This window comes from Miniopterus schreibersii (genome assembly GCF_964146895.1).
Source record: "Miniopterus schreibersii genome assembly, chromosome: 13".
NCBI lineage: Eukaryota > Metazoa > Chordata > Mammalia > Chiroptera > Miniopteridae > Miniopterus > Miniopterus schreibersii.
In genome coordinates, this window is record NC_138113.1 from 54,195,235 (window position 1) to 54,208,800 (window position 13,566).

A 13,566-nucleotide genomic window follows, 5' to 3' on the forward strand; every position below is an offset into this window, starting at 1 on the left:
GAAGGGCCGGAGGGCTGGGGCCCGAGGGCCAGGGAGAGCCACAGACTTCAGAGGGCTAGGCAGCCAGTGAGGACAGGGAGGGGATGCAGGCTTCTTTGACCAGGGTGGGAGGGAGTGGGGGTGGGAGCAGGGGGGGTAGGATGGGGCCAGGGGAGCAAGGCAGAGGTACCCGTCCCTACCTCCAGGGCTGCTGGGGTCTCCCGTCGTCTCAACGTTGACCTGGACAGGAAACTGGGGCCCAGCTCCAGCTCCACTCCTGCGGCTCGAGGTAACGTACTGTACAGTCCCCTCCAGCCACCCCCACCCCCGCAGGCTGCGTGCGCAGCCTGGCCACGTGAGTCCCTGCGTCCCTGCGTCCCTGCGTCCCTGCGTCCCTGCGTCCCTGCGTCCCTGCGTCCCTGCGTCCCTGCGTGCGTAGCCCTGCTGCATGCACCCGTGCGTAGTGGGGGCAGCCACAGTTCCCCTTTCCCCAGCCCCGGGTCAGTGCTGCTCGCTTCGCTTGAACCAAGTTACTGACCCCTCACCTGTACGAAGACGTCTGTTTTACAGAGGAGGACTCTGAGGCCTGGAGGAAAGGAGCCACTTCCCAGGGCACGGACTTAAGGGGGTGGCATCAAGATTTGAACCCAAAACAGTTAGTGACGACTTAGCCACACGACCACTTGAGGTCTTTGCAGAATTTAAACGCTACGGGGATGTATGTGCCGAGAGCACTCTGCTCATAATTACCGTCCACGGTTATTCTTCGTCACGTTTTGCTTTGAGAACGTATCTGCCTTTGGTGTGTAGCTGAGTGTGTGTGTGTGTGTGTGTGTGTGTGTGTGTGTGTAGGTTGTCCGCCTTCAGATTTAAACCCAAATGCTGGTTGAACCCTGACCCTGTGCGTGGGCCTGAGCTAGGACATTTCTCTTTATGCCAACCCTGTCATGGGTTAAAACCCACTCCTACCCTTCTGGGGAACTGATTTTTTTTTTGTTTAATATATTTTTATTGATTTCAGAGAGAGGACAGGATAGGGAGAGAGAGAGAAACATCAATGGTGAGAGAGAGTCATTGATTGGCTGCCTCCTGCAAGCCCCCTACTAGGGATTGAGCCGGCAACCGGGGAATGTGCCCTGACCTGGAATGGAGCGGGCGACCTCCTGGTTCATGGGTTGGAGCCACACCTCTGGGCTGGGAAACTGATTTTTTAATTGGCATCATGAATAACTCATTAATGATCCCCTGTTTGGTTCATCAGGCAGGAGGAGCGCAGTAGAAGTATGCTAAGCCGGCCAGGGCTACTGCTGGGACTCTGGTGAAGCCCATGCCCTGAGCCAGCCCCTCTTCTGGGGCCATGATGTGATGGGTGAGAAGGCAGCGGCCCTGGTGTGCTGGGAGGCCTTCCCAGCAACATTGCTATTTGACCTTTACTTCCTTTGATCAACTCCTCTAAGAATTTGGGCCTATCAATTCATCTTTCATTTGTTAAAAGGCATACCTGAGAGGTTGAAAGGATCCTATCCAAACTCCTACTGTTCTTTGGAGAATGCCATTTAAATGTTTTAAACATACATAGGTAAATCCATTTTAATGAACATCATTTGAAAGTTTAATATAAAGAGAGAGAACTGGCCCCAGGCAAAATTGAAAAAAATAACCTGCACAAGAATAATCAAATTTCAGTATAAAAAATTGCCTCCACCATTACCCTATTTGATCTTCACAGCAGGCTGGAGGTCACTATTACTACCTTCATGTTTCCGATAAAGAAACTGAGGCTTGGAGGCCACCTACCTGGCCCAGAGCCATATGCTGGGTTAGGAGAGCCAGCATCTAAACTCTGGAGCTCATCCAGAGGTTTGCCCTTACTTTAGGGACTTGTTGTCCTCATTTCTTTGGAACACTGTGTTCAGGCTCTGTGTCCTTGAGGCCTCCACATTCCTCCCAGAGGACTCCGGAAGGGCCAGAAAAGGAAGTTGGCTAACAGGGTTGTTCTGGTAGCTCAGGGGCCCCAGCAGAGGGCCCTTGCATGGCCTAGCCATGCCCAGCTGAAGACCTGTCCATTCTCCCCTCCTCTGCCTCCTCTTCCTCCTAGTCTTAAAATTCTGTTTTCTTAAGCTCTGCTCCATGGGATGATGTGCTGCATGTGCCCACCCCAATGACTTGATCTCTTAGCCAGTTAAAAAGCTATATTTCCGAGGGTGACACCACCAAGATGGTGACATATGTCATTCCTGACTTTGCTCCTCTCACAAGAACAACTAACATCTATCCAATAATAAGACACCACTGAGAAAGTCCCAGAACACAGGGTAAGGCTGAAGCACCCCACTCCCCACCCCTCAGAGACCAAGGCAGACTGCATTAGAAGGGTAAAAGAAGTGCTACACGTTGGTCGCATTACCCCTTCCCTAGGCCAGAGCAGCACCACATGGAGAGGTCTCCCCTGAGTCTCTGGTTCCTCCAGTGGGAAAACAGAACCAGAGAGGACAACCAGCCTCCCCCAGCATTGTGGGTTGCTTTGTGGGAGCTCCGACTCTGATATCACACCACAGGGATTGAAGGGGAATCTGTGGGGCTGTCACTGGGAGCCTGACTGTGACCATGGAGAGGGGAGGAACTTGCAACAACCAGCACATAGATCTTGGCAGACTGAGTTCATACCTACAGTGCCCAAGTAGTAATCCCAGCCAGTGGCTTTGCTCATCTGCTGAATCAAATTGGGAACACTCTGGCCAGGGAACTCTGCAGGCTACAGATCTGCCTGATTCAAATGCTCAAGGAGGAGTTTTGCCAGCCCTAGAGTCCAGTGTGCGTATGTCCAGTCAAGGAGCTGAGTCACAGCCCCACCTACTGTGGAGAGTGCCTTCCAGCCCCATCTGACCAGAAGGGCTGGTGACAACTCCTGGAAGCTGTGTGGCCCAGTGATGCTTGAGCCAAGATGCAATGGGCAGAGCTGACTGCCTCAGGGAAAAGCCAGTACTGGGCATGGAGGGTTCCCAGGCTACACACAGGCAGAGGATTAATTTATAGCCAAGGCTGAGGGTAGCTCCCAGCCTCTCCCAAAAGGAAAGTCTGTTTGGGAAACTGCGGGTGCCCTGGAGTGGCCCTTCCCCTCCTGCTCAGGCAAGGGGGCTGAGATATAGCCCCACCTCCATGAAAGTGTCTTCTGGGCCCCATCTGACCAGAAGGGCTGTTGACAACTACTGGAAGTTGTGTGGCCCAGCAGCGAGTGCTCAAGCTGAGAGAAGGGCAGAGATGACCACTGGCACCTCTGCAAAGCCAGTGGACCTACTTGGCCAGGGAACTTGGAGTTCAGCTTGAGTTAAGATAACAAACAGCTTCACTGATTTTAGAGCTGCTTCTCCTGCTGTATTTGGGCAGGAGAGATAATTAGCTGTCATACCAAGGATCCTAACCAGAGCACATGGGAACCTGTGTAGCCCACTCAACAGCCCTACGTACAGTGGCACTTGAACAGACAGCACAGCCTGTGGCTTCCCCTGTCTGCAGAGAAAAACTGGTGGCCTCACCTGTCCAGGGAATTCAGTGCACACTCAGGCCTGATTCTATTGAAGTTATCAGTTTAAAATGGGATATTAAAAGTTTAAGATAATTTATGTAATCTTCGTGGTAACCACTAGAGAAAATATTCTAGCAATTACATAAAGAACAAAAATGATACTGATACCAAAAGACATCAAAACACAGAAAAGGACAGTAGGATAAAAAACAAGGAAAAACGGACATACAAAACAACCAGAAAACAATTACAAAAGGCAATAATAAATCCTTACTTATCAAAAATTACTTCAAACAGATTAAATTCTCCAATCAAAATATAAAGAAGGACTTCAAGAATTAAAAACATATACAAGATCCAATATGCTACCTACAAGAGACTCACTTTAACCTTAAAAGACACACATAGACTTAGAGTGAAGGGATGGAAAAGGACATTTCAAGCAGGGACTGCTATACTTATATCAGAGCTTTTGGGCATTAAGAGGGATATTCATTAAGAAGCAAGAAAGATCCCAAATAAACAACCTAACTTCTACGCCTTAAGGAACTAGAAAAAGAAAAACAAACTAAGCTCAGGGTTAGCAGAAGAAAGGAAATAATAAAGATGAGAGCAAAAATTTAAAAATAGCAGAAAAACAATAGAAAATAGTTAACCAAACTAAGAGTTGGTTCTTTGAAAAGATAAACAAAATTGACATATCCTTAGCTAAAGTAACCAAGAAAAAACAGAAAGGACCCAATTCAACAAAATTATAAATGAAAAAGGAGACCTTACAACTGATATCAGAGAAATGCAAAGGATCATAAGAGGCTACTATGAACAACTATATGCCAACAAACTGGGCAACCTATAAGAAATGGAAATACTCTTAGAAACATACCACTTATTAAGACTGAATCAGGAAGAAATAGAAAATCTGAACAGACCAGTAACTAGTAAGGAGATTGAATCAGTACTAAAAAATTTCCCAACAAACAAAAGCCCAGTACAAGATGGCTTCACTGGTGAAGTTTACCAAACATTTAAAGAAAAATTAATGAAGATCCTTCTTAAACTCTCCCTACCCTTACTTACCCCCCAAAAAAAATCAAAGAGAAGGAAACACTCCCAAACTAATTTTACAAGGCCTACACTCCCAAACTCATGATACCAAAACTACAAGACATTGACAAAAGAAATTGAAGAAGACATAAATAAATGGAAAGATATCCCCTGTTCCGGGATTGAAAGAATTAATATTGTTAAAATGTTGATACCACTGAAAGCCATCTTTAGATTCAATGCAATCCCTATAAAAATTCCTACTTCTGTTATTTTTTACAGAAGTAGGAAAAAAAACCCTAACATTTATATGGAACCACAAAAGACTCTGAATAGCCAAAGAAATCCTGAGAAAGAACAAGGCAGAAAGCATCACACTTGAAATAGCCTGATTTCAATCTTTACTATAAAGCTATAGTCATCAAAACAGTATGGTATCAGCATAAAAACAGACAAATAGACCAATGGAACAGAATTGAGAACCCAGAAATAAATTCAAGCATATGTAGTTAACTAATATTGACAAGGACGTCAAGAATACTCATTGTAAAAAAGGCAGCCTCTTTAATAAACGGTACTGAAATAATTGGATATTCACATGTAAAAAAGTGAAACTGGGCTGCCCTGGCCAGGTGGTTCAGGTGATTGGAGTGTCATTCTGTATACTAGAAGGTTGCAGTTTCGATTCCCAGTCAGGGCACATGTCTAGGTTGTGGGTTCAATCCCTAGTCATGGCAGGTACAGGAGGCATCCAGTTGATCTCTCTCTCTCTCTCTCTCTCTCTCTCAAATCAATAAAAACATATCTTGGAGTGAGGATTAAAAAAAAAAGAAACTGGACCTATATCTTATGCTGTTCACAAAAATTAACACAAAATGGATTAAAGACTTACATGTAAGAGCTAAATCCATGAATCTCCAAGAAAACGTAGAAACAAAGCTCCTTGACATGGGTTTTGGTAATGATTTTTTAAATATGGCACTTAAAGCATAAGCAACAAAATAAAAAATAAACAAGTGGGACTACATCAAACTAAAAGGCTTCTGCACAGCAAAAGAAACCATCAACAAAGTGAAAAGATAACGACAGAATGGAAAAAATATTTGCAAGCCATATCAGATAAGAGGTTAATATCCATAACACATGAAGAACTCATACAGCTCAATGGCAAAAAATCAAATAACCCAATTTTAGAAATGGGCAAAGGGCCTGAAAGGACATTTTTCCAAAGAAGACTTACAAAAGGCCAGCAGGTCCATGAAAGATGTTCGACATCATTAGTCATCAGGGAAATGCAAATTAAAACCACAATGTGATATCACCTCACACCAGTTAGAACAGTCATCATAAAAAAAGACAAGAGATAAAAAATGCTGTCATGGATGTGGAAAAGGGAATCCTTGTGCTCTGTTGGTATGATTATATATTGGTTCAGCTACACTGGAAAACAGTATGGCGGCTCCTCAAAAAATTAAAAATAGAACTACCATATGATCCAGCAATTCTACTTCTGGGAGTATATCCAAAGATAATGAAAATGCTAACTCAATAAGATATATGCACCCCCATGGTTACAGCAGCATTATCTACAATAGCCAAGACATGGAAACAACCTAAGTGTTCATAATGGATGAATGGATAAAAACAGCTGTGGAATATAAATTATTATTCAACCATAAAAAATGAGAAAATATGGATGGACCTTGAAGGTATTATGCTAAGTGGGGCCGTGGGAATTGGAGGAAGGTGGTCCAGTTACAAAGTTCCAGTTACAAGATAAATAAGGACCACATGATGACTATAGCTAATGCTGTTGTAGGATATACAGGAAAGTTGTTAAGAAAGTAAATCTGGCCCTGGCAGGTGTGGCTCTGTTGATTGAGCATTGTCCCATGCACCAGGAGATCATGGTTCGATTCCCCGTCAGGGCACATGCCCGGGTTGTGGGCTCAATCCCCAGGAAGCAGTTGATCAATGTTTCTGTCTCGTCAGTATTTCCATCTCTCTCCCCGCTCCCTTCTTCTTTCTGAAATCAATAAAAACATATTTAAAATAAAAAGAAAGTAAACCTGAAGAGTTCTCATCACGAGAAAAAATTGTTTTCCTTTATTTTTCTTTTCTACTTACTGTATCTATGTAAGGAAATGGATGTTAGCTGAACCTATGTGGTAACTATTTCACAATATATGTAAATTAAACCATCATGCTATATGCCTTAAACGTATGCAGTGATGTATGTCTATTATTTCGTAATAAAACTGGGGAGGAAAAAGCTGTTTCCAAGAGTCCTTTGAATAGTGACCCCGATGATGGTGCTGACTCAGAGGAGAGGGACTTTAGGCAAGTTGGCTTTGCTCCTTCCCATCATCCTATAAGCAGCTGCTCATTCTCCCAAAGGCTAGCCTGGAGTGACACTTTCAATTCTTTTACTCATTTATAGCTTCCACTATATGTGGGTATAAAGTGTTATCTCCCTTCCCAGGTCCCATGCTGACAGCAGTTCCAGGTGACCCATTTTGGATTTGTGGCATCTGCACAAAAACATTTGGTTTGGTCTGACCTGGCTTTTTGGCCAGAAGGGCTCTAGCTCCCAGCAGCCTACTGGAGGTTCAGCCGTTCTGTCACACTTTCCTCAGGCCTTCCTAGGGGCCCTCGATTCTGGGCTATCCCTGACTGATGCAGGATCCAGGCAGGCCTGCACACAGCAACTCTCTCCCCTACTGCTGTTATAATAACAAACTGGCCCTACAAGTGCCATTGTAAGTGGTCAGAGCCTCTGTGGTCCAGTCAGAGCTCAGGGCAGCTTGTTCCAGCAACAGAAATGCAGATTAAGTCCCTTTTTTGACCTCATTGCTTCAGACTTGTGTGAACTCTGCCCAACCAAGAACAACTTCCTCTATCCCACTTGAGATCGATTCAAGGTAGAGATCAAGTTTTACTCATATTCTCTCTCCCTCTCCCTCCCTCTCTCTTCCTCCCCCCTACCTCTCTCTCTATATATATGTATAATATTATATATATAATATTTTTTATTCATTCTCGAATAGTGACCAGCTTTGGCCCGTGGAAAGGACTCCATATAATCTCCCTAACATTCAAAGAGTCTCTGCAAATCAGTTTGATAAACAACTTGAATTTTTCACTGGTCTGCTGAGAGGTGGGTTAGTAAGTGTTTCTTCGGCAAGAGTTTTGTGGTCAATTTAAGATGGGAAAACTCTGGTTTAAACCTCAGGTAAATTAAACAGGATTCTTTGCTGCAGTCTTAATCAGAGCCTTTAACATGCTACAATATGCATCTCCAAGAGGGTGGTCATCAAATGCAGAGGGTGTCCTGACCAAGTCCTTTGTACTGAGAGCATCTCTTGAGACTAAGATTCCATGGAATATGATTTGGGAAATACTAATCATAGTTTTACTGATGAGGAAATGGTGACCAAAAGAAAAAGTGACTGGCTGAGCTGGCTTGTGGGGTTCCAGCCCAGAACATCTGTCTTCCAGACCAAGGCTTTGTTCCCTCACTAAACATCTAACCACAGGTACAAATCAACTATAGATTCTTGGGGATTATTCCTAGGATTTAAGGGGAAATTTTTCCAATTTGATGGTGAGGGGTTACAGTGGAAGTGAGAGAGAAGGGAGTAACAGTGGAATCCATTCCAAGCAAAACCCAGCTTTAGAGGAGCAAGAAATTTTTGGCTTCAGAATAGAGTCCATTTTTTTTCTTGGTGGAGGGGACACTAAAGAAGACCAGATGTGCTCCTGTGAAGGAATGCTCCACCAAGTCCTTTTGAAAATACCAACCTGAAAGAGACAGGTGGAAACACTGGGACTTCAACCCTCCCCAATTTGCCTCAAAATGACCACCACACTCCAGAAGACTTACCAAATAGATTGTTTATTTTGCCCAAGCAGTAAGTACACAAAAGTTTACTTGATCCTATTGTATGCGAGGCCTTTGCAAGGCTCTGGAGATTTCAAAGAGGAATAGAGCATAATTCTTGCTCTGAAGGGATTTTCTATCTGGTAGGGAAACAGCGCATGGAGGCAGACTGTGACAGGGCTATACTGACAATGTGAACATCCTAGGAGCCGGTGGAGGGCAGTGTTTGCAAAGCCTTTGCCCACTCTGCTAAGATGCTTGCACACCTTAGCTTGCAGGCCATGGGAGCTGTGGAAGATGTGCTCCGTTTTAAACAGAGGATTCTGGCCAAGGAATGTCCTGTGACTCCACTTCCCATTATCAACTCTCCTTCCCGCTGCCCCTCAACCTCCTCCTTGGCTGATACCCTCCGGGTGTGGCCACCCTCTCACCCATCACCAAGGGCCTTGGTCCTGGAAGGGGTCCGAAATCTGGCCCTACCCTCCCGCCCCTCACTACTTGTAAAACTTCATCAGCTCAACACCCCTGCAACAGCAGAGCGACGCAGCGCTGCGGGTAGGTTCTTTCTGCCCGGGTTCTCGTAGGCTAGGCCAAGCAGCAAGCTCGCGATGGGTGCCACGCTGCCAGGAGAACGAGCGTCACGACGAACCGGCATAACAGGGAACACGGGGCTTTAGGAGGCCGCTCCTAAACGCGAATCACTTGGGGTCCAGCAAGTCTCTTGGCAGACGCGGGCTTAGCGACTTTCTCACAGCGGCCTCCACGCTTACCGAGCACAACTATCAGGCAACACGCACGGGAACGCCAGTGTGGCTGCCGCATTCCACCGACGAGGACACGGCGTCCCGCGCCGCAAACCGAGCTGCCCAAATCCCCGCGTTAGTGAAAGGCGAAGTCGGCCAACCAGAACCAACACCCTGACGAGTCCAAAGCCTCCACCCGGCGCGCTAAGGTAGACGCAAGACAGCACTGGGCATGCGCATTCTCTTCAGTCCCGGGGCAGTCACGTGAGGGGGCGGAAGCGGGGCCGGGCGGAAGCGGACGGCCGACGCGAAGGCAAAAGCGTCCTCCCCGGAAGTCCCGCTTGTCTCCCGAGCCTGTCCCGGAAGTGCTGCTGTTGTAGCGGGCGTGATGGCTTCAAGGTTACTTCGCGGAGCTGGAGCGCTGGTCGCGCAGGCCGTGAGGGCCCGCGGTCCCAATGCGGTGGCCGCGGTGCGCTCCATGGCGACTGGAGGTACTCTACCGCCGGACGCGCCAGGGACTGGCTCCGCGGCCCTCCCGGGGGTGGGGGTACTAGCACAGCACAGCGGGGCCGGCCTTTGAGCTCCTCTGGGCACCAGTGACCGCCCCCAGCCCTGCGGGCCTCAAGCTCCGCCGGCATTTCCCTGTTATTCCCGCCCGCCGCTGCAGCAGCCCACCTAATTGACCCTGCTGCGAAAGAATCCTAAATGGAGGCGCCGGGTGACCTTGGGGGGGTAGGTGCGGCAAGCGAGGTAGGGAGGGGCCAAGCCGCCCTTCAGACCCGCGCGCATTGTAAGTTGGATGAACCCCACCAGGACTGACTTACCTGCTTTTAGAGAAAATGTGTCGAAAAAGTGGCCTCGGTGGTTGGAGGAAGAAAAGATTTCCCTGGTGCTGTCACTTTGTGGGATCATGACTCTGGCCCTTTAGGGGACAGCGGGTATTGGTAGCCTTTAGGAGCTTGTGAGCCCATTTAAACTGTATGCATCTTCTGTCATGATCACTTCAGGCGACATCAAAATTCACGTATCTTCCTTTAGGTGGTGTTCCTACTGATGACGACCAGGCGACTGGGCTGGAGCGGGAGGTCATGATGGCTGCACGGAAGGGACTGGTGAGCGGAAACTTCTGTGTCTTCTCTGGAGCTCACGGCCTTGGATGGGACCATAGCACTCTCTCTGGGAGCATTTGATCCAGGAAACCTGGTTGTGGGAACAGTAGTGCTAGTCCCTGGAGAGGAGGGGTCCTCTGATATAATGGCTCAATTCTTGTTTTTTTTTTTAAGGACCCGTACAATATGCTAGCCCCAAAGGCAGCTTCAGGCACCAAGGAAGACCCTAATTTAGTCCCCTCTATCACCAACAAGCGAATAGTGGGCTGCATCTGTAAGTACCCCACCACTACTTTCTTAATCATTTCTTTAATATACCCTTCTCTATAGGATGTCTGTAAGCTGCTTCAAATCTTTTGTGTGAGTGTATGTGTGTAAAGACGATGTTTGTAAATAAGTAGTTCTGAGGGTTCTGGCCCTGAGTAGGTCATCCTTACTGTCAAGAGGCATAGAACATCTTAATGTTGGCTCACTGGAGATGCAACATGGAGTATTCATCCAGAAAATATTTTACTTCCTCTGTGCCAGACACTGTTTTAGGCAGTAGGGTTACATATCAGAATGATCCTGCTTTGGGATTCTACATAGGCAGGGGAACTGATAGAACCTATACTGGCTCTGATATGTGGTCGGTTAACTCACAGGTAAACTCAGGGCCTCAGTTTCTTCATCTGAAAAATGGAAAGGACAGCTTGAACTGATCTAAGATGTCAACCATAACTGTCTCAGAGGTGTCTGAGGAAAAAAGATTCATGTTGAAAGTCTCCTCTCTTCTAGAATAGTTGGCCTTCAACCACCTTTTTTCTTTTAGGTGAAGAGGACAACAGTGCTGTCATCTGGTTCTGGCTGCACAAAGGCGAGACCCAGCGATGCCCTAGCTGTGGAACCCATTATAAGCTGGTGCCCCACCAGTTGGCCCACTGAGCCCCTTCACTAACTCACTCAAAACACGCTGTCAAGTTTCTTGTTTCTGATAAAGATTAGACATTGCTTTGACTCCTCCCATAGTTGGCTGGTCTTATTTTTTTCCTGTTTTTGGAGACATATGGGTAATTCTTATATTGGAAATAGCTGTTACTATTAGCTTGCCATCCACTTGTGTACACTGAGATGTACAATCCCCTAATGCTGTGACTGGGACTACCCTGTACAGGGGAAAGCATGTGCTGTGGAGTCAGGCTGACTGGACTTGTAATATTGGCTACATCATTTTACTTTGTCACTGGGGACATGTTCTCTCAGGGTACATTATATCTACAAAAATAAATACCTTGTGAGGTGTCAGAAGTAAGAACATATATCAAGAGCCTGGTAGATGGTAGGCTCTCACAGTACTGTTACAAAGACAGTCAACTTGTGAGGAGATTTTGAAGTCTTGAGGGACCCAGGTTCAAAACTTGGTTAATGGGGAAGCAATCAGTAAAATCCAGAATATGGAACAATTACAGAAACCAATGACCAAGTTTCAACAAATAACATTGCAAGGAGAGAAAAGAGGGAGAACCTGCCCTAGCCAGTTTGTTCAGTGGTTAGAGCATTGGCCCAGGGACTGAAGGGTCTCTTAGATTCTAGGCAAGGGCATGTACTTCGGTTGCAGGCTTGATCCCCGGCCCCGGTCAGGGCACGTGCAGGAGGCAACCAATTGATGTGTCTCATGTTGATGTTTCTCTCTCTCCCTTCTACTCTCGATGAAAAGCAATGGAAAAAATATCATTGGGTGAGGATTTTAAAAAAAAGAGAACCTGCAGAATGAAATGGATGTGAGGCAGAGCAAGCAAGAGCAGTGGCAAACCTTGTTTGGATCTTGATTTGAAAAATCGACTGTAAAAAAGAAATTAGAATTTGAACAGTGGATATTTGATGTTTAAGTATTACATTTTTAGGTGTTAATGGAGTTAGTTTTTATGCTTTTGAGATATTTAGGGGTAAAATATGCCTGGGATTAGGTTTAAAACTGGAAGAAGAGGAAGAAATGGTTTGGGGTGTGATTGATCCCTCATCCCCCCTGTAGGTATGAGGGGGTCATTGTTCTTTCTGCTTTTGTGTATGTTTGAACTTTGCCATGATGATGAAACAGCACCAAAAAATAGTTAAGAGAAGCAGCCCAATTTAGCCACTTTATATTTGTGACACCGTGGGTAATTTTCAAAAAGTATGCTTACCTATAAAACGGAAATAGTACCTTTCCATTTTGTGTTGGGATTAGCCACAGAGGTGCTTTAGTTGCTGTCTCAACCAAATTGATTCAAACTAGATCTTTCACTTGAACTGATGAATCAAAGGCTTGTACTGTCTCCTTTTAAAGGTATGGTCAAAACTATTGCTTCCATGCCTTGTCATTATCTCATTTCCAGGAAATGCCCGAGCATTTATCTGCCATTCAAGGCCCTTCCCTGTGGGAAGGGGAACACCTAGGTAGCCATCTATTAAATCTACCCCTACCACTCCCACCTTAAATGACTTTCTGTATCATTAATCGATCTGTCTTCTCCCTCCCTCATCTCCAAGCCCACTTTGCCTCTTTAAAGAAAAATCTCCAGTACATTTCCAGGTCGTGGTAAGCAGAGTAGCAGCCTCGCCTCGCCTCGCCTCACCCCATAAGAGATGCATGTCCTCATGACCAGAAATGGAATATGTTAGGACCTGTAGTGAAAGGTTATTAAAGCAGGAGATGGAATGAAGGTTGCTTGATCACCTGACCTTAAGATAGAGATTATCCTGGTTATCTGGGTGGCCCCATAACTACAAGGGCGGCAGAAGTCAGAGGAGGATGTGACTGGAAGGATGGTTAGAGACATGCAGTGTTGCTGGTTTGAAGGTGGAAGAAAGGGACGAAAGGCCAAGAAATACAGGTAGCCTCTAGCAGCTGGGAAAGTAATTCTGATTTTAGCCCAAGTGAGACCCATGTCAGATTTTTTTAAGTTTATTGACTTGAGAAAGACCAATCTGTTGTTCCACATATTTATGCATTCATTGGTTGCTGCTTGTATGTGCTCTGTCTGACCAGGGGTCAAACCTGCAACCTTGGTGTATCGGGGTGATTCTAACCAACTGAGCTACCCAGCCAGATTTACTTCTATAGATCTATATGTTGCTTTAAACCATTGTGTGATTTCCTTATGACACCAACAGATCAGTAAACATTATTTTGAATTTTACTGTAAGAAAGTTCTGTCCCTTCTCCCCCATGTATATATCTATGTCAGAGTGGACGCATCACTGTCATATTCCACAGCTTATAATTCATTACAGATTTGACCACTGGGTGCTCCTTCAGATGGTTGC

At 45.9% G+C, this 13,566-nt stretch overlaps 1 protein-coding gene across 1 annotated transcript; it reads left to right on the forward strand.

Annotated features, from left to right (window-relative positions):
- The first annotated feature begins 8,958 nt into the window (after positions 1-8,958).
- Positions 8,959-11,288, forward strand: COX5B (cytochrome c oxidase subunit 5B). Its single transcript, XM_081156103.1, has 4 exons — positions 8,959-9,663; positions 10,211-10,284; positions 10,456-10,555; positions 11,093-11,288. The coding sequence occupies exons 1-4, from the start codon at positions 9,561-9,563 to the stop codon at positions 11,203-11,205; spliced, it is 390 nt and encodes a 129-aa protein (XP_081012229.1). The 5' UTR covers positions 8,959-9,560; the 3' UTR covers positions 11,206-11,288.
- Positions 11,289-13,566: the final 2,278 nt, after the last annotated feature.